Source organism: Prunus dulcis, chromosome 8, assembly GCF_902201215.1.
Source record: "Prunus dulcis chromosome 8, ALMONDv2, whole genome shotgun sequence".
Taxonomy (NCBI): domain Eukaryota; kingdom Viridiplantae; phylum Streptophyta; class Magnoliopsida; order Rosales; family Rosaceae; genus Prunus; species Prunus dulcis.
Genome location: NC_047657.1, coordinates 3,955,242 through 3,973,528, shown reverse-complemented (window position 1 = coordinate 3,973,528; position 18,287 = coordinate 3,955,242). Strand labels below are relative to the sequence as shown.

The 18,287-nt window shown below is 35.6% G+C and overlaps 3 protein-coding genes across 5 annotated transcripts; 1 reads left to right on the top strand and 2 right to left on the bottom strand.

Annotated features, from left to right (window-relative positions):
- Positions 1-427: 427 nt before the first annotated feature.
- Positions 428-2,198, bottom strand: LOC117638283. Its single transcript, XM_034373421.1, has 3 exons — positions 1,394-2,198; positions 978-1,293; positions 428-812 (listed from the first exon to the last, which is right to left on the bottom strand). Exons 1-3 carry the CDS (start codon positions 2,196-2,198, stop codon positions 428-430), a joined length of 1,506 nt encoding a protein of 501 aa, XP_034229312.1.
- Positions 2,199-7,811: 5,613 nt separating this feature from the next.
- On the top strand, positions 7,812-11,137 carry LOC117637039 (dehydrogenase/reductase SDR family member 12). 2 transcript variants are annotated; one of them, XM_034371789.1, is made up of 10 exons: positions 7,812-7,983; positions 8,117-8,178; positions 8,434-8,553; positions 8,673-8,772; positions 8,939-9,019; positions 9,274-9,323; positions 9,419-9,569; positions 9,655-9,711; positions 10,477-10,598; positions 10,710-11,137. In XM_034371789.1, the coding sequence occupies exons 1-10, from the start codon at positions 7,876-7,878 to the stop codon at positions 10,918-10,920; spliced, it is 1,062 nt and encodes a 353-aa protein (XP_034227680.1). In that variant the 5' UTR covers positions 7,812-7,875; the 3' UTR covers positions 10,921-11,137. The 2 variants fall into 2 exon arrangements, with proteins under 2 accessions (XP_034227680.1, XP_034227681.1); XM_034371790.1 differs by having other exon boundaries at positions 7,871-7,983; positions 8,420-8,553.
- Positions 11,138-11,359: 222 nt separating this feature from the next.
- On the bottom strand, positions 11,360-16,585 carry LOC117637180 (probable choline kinase 2). 2 transcript variants are annotated; one of them, XM_034372008.1, is made up of 8 exons: positions 16,097-16,585; positions 15,280-15,676; positions 14,104-14,225; positions 13,830-14,025; positions 12,877-12,994; positions 12,676-12,723; positions 11,929-12,029; positions 11,360-11,820 (listed from the first exon to the last, which is right to left on the bottom strand). In XM_034372008.1, the coding sequence occupies exons 2-8, from the start codon at positions 15,628-15,630 to the stop codon at positions 11,710-11,712; spliced, it is 1,047 nt and encodes a 348-aa protein (XP_034227899.1). In that variant the 5' UTR covers positions 15,631-15,676; positions 16,097-16,585; the 3' UTR covers positions 11,360-11,709. The 2 variants fall into 2 exon arrangements, with proteins under 2 accessions (XP_034227899.1, XP_034227900.1); XM_034372009.1 differs by lacking the exon at positions 16,097-16,585 and having other exon boundaries at positions 15,280-15,513; positions 15,600-15,676.
- Between the last annotated feature and the right edge of the window lie 1,702 nt (positions 16,586-18,287).

Genomic DNA, 18,287 nt, shown 5'->3' with positions numbered 1-18,287 from the left:
CATCATCCTCCTACGTTGTTGTACTCGAGATCGTTTGGCAAGTTCAGATGCTTGAGATGGTTGGGATTGAGAAGCATCAGCTACTTCAGAAGCCTGGGATTGAGAAGGCACTTGGGAATCGCTTGCTTGTTCCTTTGCCTTAATTGCATACTCTGTTGTCCGCTACTTTGGTCTCCATCATCTCTCCTTCTTACCTAAAAATAATAATAACTAGAAGTTTCCATGATATGAAATTTTGATTGATGAAAACATAGTTGAAACCGTGGCACTTACTGCAAGTTTTTCGTTGGCAACTTTCCTCTTGATAGTAGCCTTTATGTTGGGATTTCTAGGTTCCTAATAAGAAAATTCATCAAGTCAGTAACCAAATCAAATACATTTAAATGTAAAGCAATAAGCCTATAATGACACATACCTTACAACTAATTCAATTATGCCCTTCTCCACTGCAATTGCCATACTTTAAAGGGATGCCATACCTAGGAATCTTATATGGATTAGCAGGTTGTTTAGGTTCATCAACAGCTTGTTTTCTTGTCTTCTTAGGCCTACCAGGCTGCTTGTGGTATTTCAGAGGGAGTAATGCAGGTAAATTAATCTTCATCCACTGATCTTGGCTGGTCATAGGCATAATCATTGGTTCATAGGCTCTCAAATAAGCCTCTTTCTTGTACACTGCATCACAAAAGTCCTCTGGATTCCCATGAAACCAACTTATTGCAGCACAAGCATGCGAACATGGTATTCCATTCAAATCCCAAGCATGGCATGAACAATCGTGGGCATTCAAATCAACAACAAAGTTGCGGCCACTATGGTGCATTACTTCAAACTTATTATGTCCAGCAGCCTTAGGAATGCACCACTAAGCTTTTCCTTTGTTTTTCTCTAATATCTTTCTAATTCTTGGCCCAACTTGTCCATGCCATTTCTTACAGAAAACCCTTCTTCCGGCCATCAACAACATTATATACAACCGAATTCTTTCCAGCATAATCAAAACTGGCTTGTCTCTGGCATCCATTATGCTACGGTTGAATGCATCACATAGGTTGTTCATAAGCATGTCACCCTTGGAATCACTCTTGAAATATGCCCTACTCCAATGCCTAGGATCTTTCTCTACAAGCCAATCATGTGCAGGTTTAGACAACTCCAACATCTTTCTCATCTTTGCATGAAACCATGGCATTGTTGTGGTCCTAGCAATTGCTTCCATTTGATATTTCAAAGTAAGACCTCTGTGTTCCAAATAGAAGTTTCCATATAGATGTTTCAAACAATGTCTATGCTCTGCATGAGGGAATAGAGCATCCACAACATCTATTAACCTTTTTGTTTGTCAGTCATAAATACATAACCATGGCTATTCGTAACTCAATAATCTATTAACCTTTTTTATTCAGATCACCACTCAATAATTCTAAAAACCACAGCCACGTTGAATTGCTCTCAATCTCTACATATGCATAGGCAAGTGGAAACATTCCGTTGTTTGCATCAACTCCCATTGCAGAACGCACTGGCCGATGAGGCCCTTTGACATGACACCCATCCAAGCAAACCACAGGCCTACAACCATCCAAAAACCCCTTCTTGCAGGCTGCAAGATATATGTAAATTCTCTGAAATTGTGGCCTATCACCTTCCATTTCATATTTAATGATAATTGTACTTCCCACATTTCTGGTTCTTAACTCATGACAAGAATCCCACAAGACTTCATATTGTTTACTGTAAGACCCCTCTACAATGTCAACTACCATGGCTCTTGCTCTGTACACAGTTGCTCTAGATGGTCTATAATCGTAGTCTTGGTGAACTTGCTCTGCAAAAGAAGAAGCAGTCCAATTTGGATTGAGCCTTAACTGCCCAGAATATCTTTTAGCCAACCAGCTAGCAGTGGCATGTATATTTTTAGTCCCCTTACTACAAACATGTGTAGGATTAAAAGTTTTCACCTCCAGGTAAGTGCTACCACTAACACTTGAAGCATGAATAACAAAAGGGCAGCCCTCTTCACAGACTACTCTTATTTTGTTACAGTCATTATTCATAAATATCAACTCCCTTCTACAATTAATGGAGTATATCCTCACAGCTTTTCTAAACAACTCAGCAGTTGCAAACGTTAAACCTATTTTGAAACCTCGGTTTGCCATATCAAATTCAGGTCTGAAATCTTCACCTTTTGGCATCCTATCTTCTTCCTTCTTAATTCACCTACTGCATCATCTTAACGTGAAGAGCTATTTGGGCAAGTAAGGTAGGTGACTCTTCTCCATTATCTAACTCATCATTTTTCTTTGCATTAGGATCATTGTCAATGCAGCTATTTGATCCACATAACCTTCAAACCACTTATCATCCTTCTTCAATAAGTCATGCAGCTATTTGATCCACAGAGTAAAAAAGTATATGAAAAAACAAAAAAACACTCCAGCAACACACCAGACTAGGAACACGCAAGGACCACACAATGACCACACCACGACCAGCATAAAGTCAAAAAATACACACCAAAAAAAAAAAAAAAAAAAAACTAACAGCAGTTCAATGCTCATGCCAAAATCAAGAAAATCGAGTGAGAATGGGTTCACTTACATATGGGTTGACAACCTCCAGATTCTCTAAGCACTACCATCTTCGCACTTTCTAGCCTTATAGTCTAACGCCAAGCCAATAATTTCTTCTCTAGATTCTCCAAAAATCGAAGCCAACCTCAGACTTACACAAACCCTAAGCCCTCTTCTCCAATTTCCCTTTCTCACCTAATTTCCACCTTCGTTAGAACTGAGAAACCCTAATTCGAAGAGCTTAAAAAACTGACGAAAAGGGTAACGTGAGACCTTTTTTTAAAGGTTGGGGGGTATTTTGAGATGTTTGCAAACACATGTGGTAATCTGAGACAAGTTTGAAAGCATATGGGGCATGTACATAAATAAGCCTATATATTTCATGATCTTAGATTAACATTATAAAAAGATTAATATTAATATTGAGTATCCTTTTCAAAATTACGATGACTCGAAGTGGTCAATTTAAAGTTTGTAAAGCAAATACGGAAACAAAGATATATATTGCAGCTTGTGACGCACTATTGTCTACATAGTATTGGGGAAATACTTCATTGATAATTTCATCCGATTGTCTAGATGCAGAGTAGCTTGTGGGCACTGCAGTTTATATATAGTGTTGTAGAAATGCTTTGACAAGAAATGTATCATTGGACCAAAATTTAGTTGGTATATTTCCCTTTGGTTATGGCATAAAAAGATCATAATGCTATCGTATTTTTGGCAAACTTAAGTTTGGATACGGATCAGTTCAGTTCAGAAGAGAGTTAACTCATTTTCGATGGGTCAAAATTTATATGATTAACAAATATTTTAAACACAGGTTAATTATGAGTCGGTGTACTAAACTTTCAATTTAATTTGCTTAGGTGTGGAACTGTTAGAGCATGTCTAATGGGACTTATCTGGCATGGGCTAGGTCCAGATTTTCCTCAAATGAAAAAGAAAAAAACAAAACACTTTCTAATGCATGTGTTTGGTTCAATTCAATTTGGCATAGGGCAAGAAAAGGGACTAATTTTGCCCAAGTGCTGGCCTGGGCAAGAGTGGGCCCTACGGTCAGCTTTTGAAAAAAAGGGACGCAACAAAAGCTGCTTTTCCAAATGCAATGGCCTATGAGGATCTACCACATGGCACCTTCAATGACTCTAACGGCTAGTTGATGGGCTTTTTAGTTTTTTTTTATTTTTTTTATTTTTTCAGTTTTCAACGGCTAATTGAGTCTTTTTTTTTTAAATCATATATATATATATATATATATCCAAACCTTTTTACTTGTTTATCTTTTTTACATTTCTACATTCAAACTTCAATAAATAGGCTTTCATCTTCATCTTCTTCTCACAAACTCATCTCTATACTTCAAAATCGAACACTGGGATATGTTTTCTTATCATTTCACAATGAAGAGATTTTTCAAAAAGATGAATCGAGATTGTGAAGAAGATGATGAGAGTAAACGTATGAAAAACGCTCTTATCCTTGGCACCATGGCAAAATTTCAAAGCTCCTCCTCCAGTTCGGTCACCAAACCAGATTCTCAAAACGGTAGGGAGTACATCAACCGATATAAGGAAGACCATGACAAGATGCTCAGGAGGGATATTTTGTGCCAAGACGCATATACTCATCCACTGGAGCTTTTAGTGGTCACCCAAAAAAAAAAAAAAAAAAACCACTATACTTCTAGAGGTCGTCGCCTCGTTCAACACTTGGATTTGGCATGCCTATTTTGGAATATCTAGGTCCCAAAATGATATCAGCGTGCTCGGACAATTACCGGTGTTCAATGAACTCACGGCAGGTCGAGCACCTCAAGGTGGTGTACAATGTCAATGGACACGACTATAACATGGGCTACTATTTGGTTGATGATAATATCCAAAGTGGGGTACTTTTGTGAAAACGCTCCTAAAGCCCAATAATGAGAGGAAAAAAGAAATGTTCTCCAAGTACCAAGAGGCATACTATAAAGACATCGAACGATGTTTTGGTATACTCCAAGCTTGATTTGGCATCATTTGAGGGCTGCTCGAATGTGGAATAGGGCTACCTTTCGAACCATCATGATAGCTTGCGTAATCCTGCACAACATGATTGTGGAGGATGAGCATGCCAAAGACGAAGAGTATTTAGATGTAAAAGAAGTTGATCCAATGAACCCATGAGCGACCAAATGATGAAGAATTTGAGACAGTGGGTAGAGTCGGACAAAATCTTGAGGGTTATATGGATCGTTATGCGCAAATTAGGTCTTATTATGTTCATGATAGTCTTTGAAATGATCTAATTGAGCATGAGTACCAGAGGCACAGATATATGTTGTCTTAGTACAAAATTAAATGAAAATGAAAAAAAAAGTGTTTGTTTGTTTTTTTTCATTTGCTCAAAATTGTTTCCAAAAATAAATTTTTGTGTTGCTTTTCTAATCCTTTTATTTTTATCACAAATAAAATAAAAAGTTTTGAGTTTTAGTCCTTAGCCCCCCTCCCCACTAGAACCACACACAGAAATTTGAGAGGCTAGATTTTGTGAATAGTACTATTTTGAAGGGCCAAAACAACACCTAGCCCCTTGCCCCTTGCCCCTTGCCCATGCATTAGGCATGCTCTTATTGGTTGGGATCAAATGTGCACCCTAAGCTAACCTGTTTCTTGGTCCAACTAATAATATTACCTTTTATTTTTATTTTTATTTTTTATATAAATGATATTTTACTTTAATATAATCTAAACTACGGGAATGAGAGCATTTCGAACTCGGTGCATAGTGGGAAACACATCCGCCAACCCAATGACGGATCATCCTTATGGCTAACCTGGGGCTATAGCCCAGGCGATTATTTATTTATTTTTCTAGTCTAAAATAACAAAGCCAACACACCTGAATCGAAATTTTGTTTGTTTTTTTTGGCCCTATCTCTCTCATCTCTCCTCTCTCCTCTCCTTTTTCTTTCTTTTCTTTCTCTCTTCTCTCTCTCTCTCTCTCTCTCTCTCTCTCTCTCTCTCTCTCTCTCTTTTCTTTCTTTTCCTTCTTTCTCTTTTTCTTTTTTCTTTCTTTTCTTTCGATTTTGAAAGTTCCTTACTTTAAATTCTTTAATTTAAAATGTCATTTTAAAATTATTTTATCCCTTACAAATTCCAAGGATAATGATGGAGACAAATCCCCGCAAATCTGGCAATCTCTTAGAAATTACGGGTGACAGATGTCATGGAAAGTCGTGACGACTTTGCTAAACATGTTCGTTCAGAAAGGTCATGTCATACTTTACTTCGTCTATAAAAGGAAACGAGGGGAAAACACAAAATCAGAACTCATAAAAAAAAAAAACAAAAAATAATTGCTCCGCCAATTTTCTTCCTTCCCATTTCTCTTGATCTAAACCTATCCCCTCTAACTCAGAAATAAAATGGCGTCTTCCTTCCCATTTTCTCTCGATCTAAACCTAACTCTGCCAACTCAGACATGGGGCCAATGGGCTGCATCAATGTGGATGCCTTACTTTGCTTCCTCACGAGGGTCAATTATAGTAAACGAGTCAATACTCTTAGATAATGATGTTGCCATTGGAGTTAAGAGGAGTTTAGTGACTCAAAGCAATGTTCGTGTGCTGAGAACAAGGGGTGATAACTGGGTAGTGAGCGAAGCCATGACATTGAGCGCACAAAGTGCGGCATAAGTCACAAGTGTGGGTCATCGCCTTATTGTGAAATCTCATGAAGTGCAACTGTTAAGAGCTCAGTTGGTGGCAGAACTGAATTTGGTTTAAGATTGTTAGAGCGTCATCTGAAAATTGAAAAAGGAGAGCGAAAGACGTCGGAGGAGACGCGACGCCAGCTTTAAAGTTGTAGAAGGAGAACAAACATCAAAGATGGTAGTTGTTTATTCTAGAGACTTGCAAGAGTAGCTGGAGGCCTTGGATACACCGAGTAATGCAAGCAAGGAGATCACGGGACAAGTTTCTCTCATGCTAAGAGAGTGATCTTCGGAAGCTCAAGTGATGAGCCCCAAGAAGCAATGTGTGAAAACCCCTACTGTGGACAATTAGTTTCTCTGTTTTTTTTTAAAAAAATAAAAATAAATTGAGTTGTGGGTTTTGTAGCATGTTAATATTTATGAATTTTATTATTATTTTAAATTAGCCCGAATTATTTTTCAATCCTAGATCTGTGACCGCGCCAACCCATGTCTGCAACTAATAATGCTACTTTATCTATATATATATAAAGCAAAAAGCAGAGAATAATAAAACATTCAAAATACCAAAAAATGTCATTGGTTAATGCAAACATTAAGAATTGAAATTATTAATTAAATGAGGATAATATGGTAAATTCACACCTTTTCATATTAAAAATAAATAAAAATTAGATAATGGATCCTATTTTTACGGAACACAATTACTCATTAATTTTTAAATTCTAAAATAAATTTTAAATTAAAAAAAAAAACCTCTCGCAGGCGCGGAATCGTGTGCGAAGAGGCTAGTATGGTTTGATATAAGAGCACTTCCAGCAGTTTGCCCTTTGCCATGGCAAGGGGGGCTAGGGCAGCTACTATTCATGTGAATAGTGACTGCCCTTGCAAAAAGTAATGTGTGTTTCCAGCAGTTGCCATGGCAAAGGGCAAATGCTATTCATTTTTTTGTTTTTTCCACAAATTTTTTTACCTAAATAATTAATTTGGATAATATTTTCGGATAAGATTTTTGGGTTCCTATGTGTCAATATTATTCATATCTCATAATCGGATAAAATTTTTGGTTTCAAATTTCAAATAAATTGGCTGGTATTTATAGAAAAAAATTCATTAATTTTTGGGTATTTTATTTTATTGCAAAAAAATTGGCTGTAGTTGGATTAGAGGAAAAAATCCTATCGGAGAGCGCAGACGATGCCACATGGCTGCTAGTAGTTGGAGGCCACTATAGCACGCGCGTGCAAATTTTTTTAATGAAAAAAATTCAAATGCGTGGGCTGACGTTGGCCTGGCGTCAGCAATTACATTAGCCCGAAACTCGTGCTCACGGGCGGGCGAACTCCCTCTCGGGCCAGCCTAAGCTGGTGGCCCCAACCTCCTGCCCGGGCCAACCTTTACTGCTGGAAACGCAATTTGGGCTCAAAATGCCCCCAGCCCGCCCCCTGCCTTCTCAGCTGGAACTGCTCTAGAGGGAGAGGCAGCATTTGCTGCTACGTGGCATAACGTCAGACTATTAAACTGCAACTTTAATTCCTACACGAGATGCGCACATGGGCGGCGATTTGAACAAAAAATAAAAAGTAAATTCCTCTAAAACCACATGGGAGAGTTTCCACCCCAAAAGACACAAAAACTGCAGGAGACCTCAGTGTCTGTCAGACTTGAACTTCACTTATACGTTGGAGCTCTTACAATGTTTCTTCTCAAGGTCCATTGATGAGATTGAGTTCTATTTTCCTTCAATTTGTATAAAATAAAATAAAAATTCTATTTAGTCTTATGTTTTTAATTATGACTTTTTTCCTTTAAATTTTGAACTTTTTTTTTTTTCTCTCTTACAGGCATGGAGACAAACAGCTTTTGGGATTTATGGGTATCTGAATTTCACCAAGTCTGGTTTCATGTAAGCTCCAATTCCTATATATTTAATTGGGATCATATTGATCCCTGTAAAGATTATAGCTTTTCATTAAAAATTGCTCATTTACTTTGTTGAATAGCAAAGCATATAAATTTTTCCATGTTAGATGCTAAATTTAATTTCTCATTTTATGAAATAAAATGCTCACGGTCATTAGAGATCTGGGTGAAAACTTTAACATCATGGCAATAGTCTATTTTACACTCTACAATGTAAATTGAAGTATATTCATTGTAGAGAACATTCAAAGAAATTCAAGCCAGAGGATACGCAAACTCGGATAGAAGGGAAAAATTGCATTGTAACAGGAGCCAATTCTGGCATTGGTTTTGCGACTGCCGAGGGACTTGCATCACGGTGCTTTTCTTGCTTTATTTGTTGGCTAGTTGCTAATATATTTTTGACTTCAGGTGTTAGAAATATACCTTAAGGAACTAATTCATTGCTTTTGTTTTCCTTTATATAATGTTTTTCAGTGGGGCAAATGTATATATGGTATGTCGAAATAAGGAGAGGGGTGAAGCTGCACAATCTAAAATTCAGTCTAACACAGGAAACCAAAATGTTCATTTGGAGGTATATATGGCATCCTTTTTATTGTCTTATTTATTAGGGTTCCTTTCAAGTGTTTTATGGTTAGTCGGAAGTTATATTGTAGCAAATTATGTGGTTAACTAGTAAACACAGATTGTAAATTTTTTTGTTTTGATCATAAATGGCTTAATATGATTTTAGTTTGCAGGTCTGTGATCTCTCATCTGTTTCTGATATCAAGTCATTTGCGTCGCAGTTTTCTTCAAAGGATGTTCCAGTGCACATATTGGTAATTTATCCATTCTAATATGCTAGTAACATGATATTGCAGTTAAATGTAAGAGGCTCTTGTTAATTTTATAACCAGTCATCTAAACTTTATATATATGTACACATTGGTTTCTTCTCCTTTCTCTTTTAATGTATTTCAGGTTTTTTGGGATTATGAATTAAAGTAATTACGTTAGTTTGCAATTTGGTTACTTGCTTGTGATTTTCTGCATGATTTTGAGGAACCTAACGTGCATACTCCACTGCCTTTAGGTGAATAATGCTGGTCTGCTTGAGCATAATAGAATTACCACATCAGAAGGGTGCGACCTTGATTACTCTATATACAGCTTAGTTTTAGACATTCGGTTTCTAAAATGTAATTTGATTTTTTCTTTTTTGTCATTTCAAATTCCAGGTTTGAGTTGAACTTTTCTGTTAATGTATTGGGCACCTATGCAATGACGGAATTGATGTTGCCATTGCTGGAGAAAGCTGCACCTGATGCACGGGTTATTACTGTTTCTTCTGGTGGAATGTACACCACACCCTTGACCAAGGATTTACAGGTAGCTGCTTCTATATAATTCTGTTAGCAACGTAATTCTATCTATCTGATACTTATCAGATTCCAAAATATATGTCTTATTGCAGTTTAGTGAAGAAAACTTTAATGGGGTGCAGCAGTATTCTCGGAACAAGAGAGTTCAGGTTTGATGATCTGTAAGAGACATAATATGTTTGCATAGTGAACGTTTATCCTTTTTATGTTATGCTTCACCAAATGTCAAGAAGGATGAACTTAATATTGTGATACAATTATACCTGTTGTGAATTTAAGGGGAGCAAAACTAAGCATTCGAGAAAGTAAGTTGTAGAAAATGCTTTTTGCACACAACTTTCTGATATATCACATGCAATGATGTAGAAAGCAGTGCGTTCTAAACTTAAGGCTTGAGTTTTTCTTCCATCATATGAACAATAAGGAATTACTTTTTTTTCTTGGTCTGAAAGGAGTTACTAGTATGGAAACTTTAATGTTAAATTATGTCAAATAAGGAGGAGCTAATTTGCACCCCTAGATCCATGACTAAAAACACTCTTGCGGCCAAGATTAAAACATTTAAACTTTGAGTGGTATAATCTTGGATATATAAAGATTTCTAATGGTTAGGATTAGCTACTTTTTCAGTTCCTTATTTTAGTTTCTTACTGGACCTATGAATAATACATGCCAAATGATATTCCTTAAATATGTTTTTCTTTGCCCTGTGAGTTGAAATTCCTGGCTCAAATCCAGGATGGATGAGCCTCTGTGTTTTGATATATTTAGCCCATCACAGATGATATTCTTAACACTTAGAAATACCATATGATAGTATCCGTTCTGTTTTGATCCCCATTATGTTTCAACATAAGTTCTGTATTTATTTATTTTTCCAGCTACTTTCTGGAGCTAACATTGTTATTTTTCAGGTGGCATTAACTGAGAAATGGGCTGAAATAAACAAAAACAAGGGGATTGGATTCTATTCAATGCACCCAGGTTGGGCTGAGACACCAGGGGTTGCCACGAGTTTGCCAAGTTTCTCTAAAGCGTACGGAACTTATCCTTAACCTTCTAAATTCTTCCATATGTTCATCATATCTGCCATCTCATTCTTTTTCCTTTATTCTACCCTTATTTCTTCCTCTCAAATTTGTTTTAGTCTTTCGGGAAAGCTTAGAACAAACGAGGAAGGTGCAGACACCATAATTTGGTTGGCTTTACAGCCAAAAGAAAAGCTGGTATCAGGATCGTTTTATTTCGATAGAGCAGAAGCACCTAAACACCTGATGTTTGCGGCCACCAGTGGCTCTCATGCCTTAATCGACCCCATTTTTGAGAGTCTCAAGAGTTTGTCTAGTGTCTCCGCATAGGTTCAAGTTCGGAGCCCCATATTGTGATTTTAATTGCTCGGAGAAATTTAATGTAAATGTTGTGGGACGCTGACTCAATATTTCAATTGTTGTGGGGTTTGTATAGCCATATGAAGATAAAAGTGCTTTTGCTTGTACAAGAAGAGTCGTCAAATTTTGAACTCAAATTTTTGGGTCTTCTGTGTCAATAATAAGAACAATACTTTGTTCCGCTTTATTTTGGTTTTGCTATTTTTATTTCCACTTAGTTTATCTTTTTGACCAATTTGGGGGGTTTTTTTTTTTTTAAATTTATAAATAATTGAAGGGGAGAGTAGTTGATCTTATGCATATTCCTTCTACCCCCTTGTCCCGACTTCCTCGATTCATAACTTCCATCATTCTAAGTAACTAAACATGCCACGAAAATAAAAGCGTTTGAAGCAAAAATATATAGAAATTTGACAAAAGGTACAAAACACCCTTTAATATATGCACAACAAAGTTCGCAAGAGCACTGAACAACTCTTAGTTAACAAGTACTTGCACAAGACATTTAACAAACAAAGAAGAAACAAAACATTATTTACAAGTCATCTGTTTCAATATTAGGTGTTGTCAATGCCAATGACATACACATTTTACACGATCCGGCATCTTTTTTATTTATTCTATTTTTATCTCACACATCTATTTTTATTTTATTTTATTTATATACATATATTTTTAAAACCTTTGCCTACACCTTTCAGATGAAATTTATGAAGTAACGGAGGACCCTCAATATGCTACAAAGCCATTATTGCTTTATCACAGGTAAATACCTGAAGAACCCAACAATGCCGGCTTTCTCAACCAGTACTGCTGAAACCTCTGCCTTGCATACTCCACGTAGTCAAAATCAATTTTGTTCACATAACCCTACAAAACCACCAGGGAACTTATTTTTGTTATACACACGAAGAAGCAGTCATTCGGACACAAGCTATTCTGAAGAATAAAAGTAGAAATTGTTACCGAAATTATTACCGAAATTATTCCCCATAAGCCCCAAAAGAGATGGTTGGCCAAAGTGTACTTCTCTGATTTGTCAACTAGCTCATCCACATCAGCATCACTGGGTTGGTAACCTATTAGAAATAATGGAGATGAAGTATGTTCAGAATCACCAAAGGTTTCAAAGAGAACACTTAATTTAGAAGAATTTGTTTAATTATTTCTCCTACTATCTGTTTTCTCAAACTAAAAAACTTGCTCTACGTCAGACTGTAATAACCTTGATTAATTGAAAACAACTCATTTTATTTGGTGGCTGAGGATGCATCATGATTCCAAGAAACAAAACACTAGAACCACTCGGGCCAGAAAATTATACAAAAGAATTGCAAGATTTCCTAATTTCATTTGCATCATTCAAAGTGGCATTAGATGGCATTAGACTTGTCCAGTCAAAGCAATGAGTTTGTTAACGTAAAGAGAAACCTCTTTCTTGGAACTTTTCAGAAGTCAAGAATGTTAAATGTCAAGCATGACTAATCTGAGCATCAAGCATTGACAAACCAAGCTTAAATCTTGCTGAAATCTTCCTCACACAATTATCTACTGGTAAAGAGTTCAGATAATATGAGCCATATATGATAAGGTGAAAATCAATATAAGTTAATTTTGTTGTAGTATCAGAACGTGAGAAACTTGAACAGTTTAATGTAGGAAAAATGACCAATATCATGTGTCGCAGACAATTGAAAAGAGAAATCACAAAATGAATAGGCTAACCTGCAGAGCTCAGATATATACGGACAAATCTCTGGCGCTCCTCCAGACCTGATGCAATGCAGTCAATAAAATCAAAATATTTAAATTCATAACGAAGACAATACAAAATTCTTAATTCCATGTTTGCAGCTTCATTGAATTCTCAAAGTTTGTAGGAGAAAATGCAACGAAGACCAAATCATTAACAGATTAAACAGTTACCTGGATAATTGCTGTAGTCCAAAACGTGAGGTGTCTCAGAGTGGTAGTTTGCTACCATCTCACAGAAATGATTTGCAAGGTCGTAAGCAACAGGATTATAACTGGCATATTCATAATCCTGGACATGTTAACAAATAATATCAGTAATTATAATATATAATCGTTGCAACAGAACTCTAGACATTTCTTGGTGTGTACTTTCTTTGGCTAGAACATTAAAAGAAAAGAAAATCCAACAATGATTGTATTGATAGCTTGAATTGAATCATGCTTGTAGAATGCAAGGCTAGAGAACTTGCATAAACTTTTACATACACGTGTAAGCATGCCAAGAAAAGTTACTCATCAGCGGCTTGCTAAGTCACATTCTGAAAAAGTACTACTTGGAATCTTCTGTATTGAAAAATTAGAAACATTAACATCATAATTCATACTGGAAAAGGATGGGTTGGTTACTAAAATAGACACATAAATAAAATCCTAGATGTGGACTAGAATACAAAATAGGTGAGTATGAGTCCCCTTTGGTTTCTCTTGTTCTGTTCTTTTGGAATAATCCTTCAGATAATTGATTCCAGTTCGTACATTTTTTGAATAAAAAGTATTGGGGGTAGGAATTTTCAATCTACAAGATCTTTATATATGTTTCCTACTATTCAAGAAGTGGGCACCATTAAGTCATTAAGAACAACTAAAACAGTCAGTCGCATGTTAAAACAATTAAATTCATGTTCAATGAACTAAAGTGTTCGACTTCAGCAACCATCATAGGTCACAATGGAATCACGTGAAAGGATGTTTCTTATAACCTAGCAGGTTCCGTAATTATGTGATAAAGTCACAGAGAAATCTTAAACCAAACAAGAAACATGAAGAAAACTGATAAAGTAAGTGTAATTACTTTCAAAACTACAGAAATAGATAACAAGAACAGAACACAGTAAGAAACTCACAATTAAAGTGATTGATCTCGTCTCTTCATCCATCATTATGTTACCGTATTGCAGGTCATTGTGACAGAACCCAATCTCCTGATAGTCCCGTGATAGTTCCTTCTCTAACATACTAATTTCCTCCTCTAAAGTATCCAAGCCAAATTCCTTAGTGTCTTTAATTGAACATAAAGTTTTAGCCGCACTAAGCCAGTTTCTGTGGAAAAAAAGTAAACTGCATAAAAAGTCTTAAATTCTCAAAGGGAAATTTTAACTTTTTGAAAAATATAGTTACCTCATTCTATCCCAAAGGACTACATTTTTTGGACCAGGCATATCAAGATTGTGGAACTCTCTCAGCTTAGCTGCTATAATAGCAGATATTTCAGGATCACGGAGGTCAGCAGCTGATAGTGTCTGAGAATTTAAAAGAAAGTATGGTTATGATAAAAAGGATCTTCAGAAATAAGTTATACAGTGAACCTCAAACATTCCTTTTTGGTAATGACTTCTAGTCTAGCTTCATTTGAATGAAAAATGAAGAATTCAAATCTGAACTAAAGGAGATGAAAAAAAATAAATTGCATGCTACTTTAGAGTTTGGAGATCACTGAAATTTTGACTATGCAGATCAGTGAAGAATATTTAAATATGACATACATCTCTTTTGTTTCTGCTTCATATTTAGAAAATATAAGATCACTAACATCTAATTCAAATTAGATTATACATAAGTGGTACTGGTGAAACATTCAGTAACTGAAAGTTGAAACTGGAGAAGAACAGGACCTATTACAAGTTCATCATCTATCTGGATAGCTACATGATTTATTGCCTCTTATTCTTTTACCCAGGTAACTATAACATTCTGCAAATAGGCTGTTTAGTGGATCCAAGTTATGATACATTAACTAAATTTCTTTAAACTTAGGCCTAACAGTTGGGCCATAAATTTTTCTGGTATAATGAGTTTAGGCTTTTGTAGTATCATTCATAATCTTCACAAAGTTATTGACCAATTGAAAATGATCCTTCAAGTGACTAACAGCTTCCTACTTTCACAGCAATAGAAGAAATCAGATACCCTTATCATAAACAAAGCTAAAGCACCCCCTTAAAAAGAATGGGAAACATTACTTTGACCGTTCTGCCTGACCCTGTTTGCTCTCTGCACCATCCAATTTAGTCCTAAAGTGCATATTGGACCTTATTCATTTTTTTTAATTATTCTTTTCAACCAATAATACAATTTCAGCACGCCAATAACTATGAAACCACTAAAATAACATGAGAGAGAGAGAGAGAGAGAGAGAGAGAGAGAGAGAGAGAGAGGAATAAAGAAAAGTAGTGACCATTATAGCAGATTTAGTGAAAGTATCCCAAAGAATATCTTTAGTTAAAGACTTAAAGCAACCCATACTAAAAAATAGAAAATAATATGAAATGGTAAGGAAATTTAGAATTCACATACTCTAGCATGAATGAACTCCTCCACCCGTCCATCTGCGAACCGCCCAAGAAGACGCGGTCCCTGGCCATGCTTGGACATGCACTCAAAGGTCTGAATTTCATCATCCCTATTAAAGAAAACTTCAACTCCTTCGCCATAAACCCGGACCAGAACATTTCGGGAAAAATCACCATCCCTCGTGGGCCAACTTATTTGGTAAACCTGATTAGTCATGGCACCCTTCAATGGTATGACCTGCAAGGCATTCAAATCATCCACTACGTCCCCCCATTCAGAAGCTACAGATACAAGTACCTTTTTTAATTCCTCTGGAAGACAACCTTTGATTAACCCAACTCTCTTTATGGCCATTATGTATCAATACAGAGAGAGCAAATTCTTTTTTAAAATTCCTGACCTGCATGTCAAAGGGGATATAATTCTCAGCACTGTAATGTTATAGTGTTCTGGAATCTTATCAAAACACTCAAACAACAGTTTGAAAGTTTCAAAAGAACTAAAGAAAATCAAAAGGGAAAAGATACACATAATGAAATGAACGAATTCAGAAGATTAATCATCAAGACTGATAGAATTATAAACCTGTTCAGTAAAAGTAAACTTACCCAACAATCATGCAAGGAGAAAAAATTAAGTTCAAAGCAGCAATCTTAATAGTAACATCTAATTGAAATGCTCATTTGACTAAACTTGCTCTACTAAGGCAGTATTGTTCAGCATTTAAGAATATCACAGCAAATGCTCAAAACATCAGGAAACATATGAGTTCCACAGAACCCAGCAAAAAGAAGAACTGATCTAAGAAAACAGAACTCACCTAATAACAGCAAGACAGGCAGGACCGTCCAAGAAAGCTTCAGGTTGATGCCAAACTACAGAGCCTTATATATAAATGTTTCAAACAATCTTTGAAAGTTATTTGATACTTTAAAGAATTAAAAGAATTAAAAGAATGACCTTTGGCACAAAAGAAAGAAACGAATGAATAAACAAACAAAACCCAGAACCCTTCAAGCCAATTATATAGCAGTGTGGGGTTGTATGATTGACAAAAGAATCCCAAGAAAAATATTATTTCCCAAAAAAAAAGTCCAAAAACTGACTTTTCCTCTCCCTGCCAATAGCAACAGAAGCAAATTCTTGAAATGGGTTTTGTTGTGAAACTGTAAAACTAAAATGGGCAGCTGTAGTTTGGAAATTCTGAATCTTGGTGCAGATTCTGGGTCAGATTTTAATATCAACTCGAATTGACAAATTTCTAAATAAGGGTAGGACGGTGAAAGCTTTTTCCTTTCTTCTTTTTTGGGTCAAAAGACGGTGAATGTTAAAAGTCAAAAGTCTTGTTCTTATCGTGATACTTATTTTTTCTTGTATGGATTACGCAGAACAAGGAAATGGGTTGCTTGCAGGGGCCCAGTTATGTGAATGGAAAGCTCCAAGCAGATGACTTTTTCTTCTCTGCTTGGATTTTTCTTTCGCCGACGCAAGAGTTTTTCGTTTTTTTTTCCTTTTCTGTATATTTTTTATGTATCATTATGAAAAAATAAAAAAACAAAAAAAACGCGTGAGATTAAACTCTCCACACTTTTTCTTTTTCTTTTTCATGTTTCTTTAGAAAATTTTTTGCTAATTATATATATATTCTTTTTGTTTGGGATGTTAATTATTTTCTTATTTTATTGTTTGTGTTGAAAACGTGTGCAGAGAGGAGGGTGGTGAGAACATGTTTAGTCGGCACAAGGGCTTTCTTGTAATTTTTAATTTTATTTCTTTTTTTATTTCTTGTAATTTTCAATTTTATATCTTTGCTTGACAAAGAGCATAAAAGAAAAGTAAGCACTGCCAAACAAAAGTAGACTTTAATGTAACGGCAGTTCTCCATGGGCACCTATTAGCAACCATTGCTATCCATCCATAACTAACTAAAAGAACAAGAAGATTTAAGGTCAATATTTAAAGGGAGATTTACTATTATATTCAATATGAGGGCTCAAATTATAAAAATACTCTTTATAAAATGGACTTTAGAAACACATCCAAAACTCATTTACAACATAACAAAAAAGTTTTTAACTTCTTATAAATTACAAAACTGCCATTAATTTCTTAAAACAAGCTCAACCCCAAAATCTCATAAAAATACCCAAAACACTCAATAGAGCATCAAAGTAATTTAATAATCAATATTAAATTCAATAAGGCCAGCTATCATTTTTTAGGTTTTTTTTGGGTTTGTTTATATAAATTCAATTGTGTAGAGTTTATTTATAATATTAGTGCTAGAAATGGGTATATCACTAAATATATCATATTTAAATGTATGTCGACTATTAAGGGTGTAATGAGGAAGCTTTTTTTGTCTGTTTGGCTTTTCTTTTAAACATTATCATCACAAAAAATTTATGAAGCATAATCCATGAAACATTCAAAAATATCAAAATACCCTTATTGGTTAAAATTATTAAGAGCATCTCCAAGGTGATGTCAAATATCAAACATTAAATTTGAATTTAATGATTGGTGTGGTAATTTGACATATAGAGTTTTACATTTCATCCCACATGTTAAATTAAAATATTATTTTATTACATGGTGTTTATTGGTTTATACTTTCTAGACACATTAATCGGCGAGTGCAAGTGTGCTAAGGTTGTACGAAGATGGCTTGTAACAAGTGAAGTGGACACACCTAAGTCATTGAAGCTAAGATTGTTGGCAGAATAACACTTGGCATAAGCGGTTGAGGGTAAGTTAGTGGCGGTTTGGAGGTTCCTAAAATCAAGGAAGCACTAAACAAGTGTGTCCTACATTTAAGGAATGAAGTAGGTGTAGGGGCTTTTTCTTCCGGCAGCTACAAATGGGTTGGGCTGCCGTAAGGAGCGAATTGATGGAATTATCCCATGTGTCTGAGTTCAAAGATCAAGACTCAAAAATGCTTCGAAAGGATAGTGAAGCCTTAGAAAACATCTTGGTTACATTCACCAACAAAAATAACAACAGCTTATAGA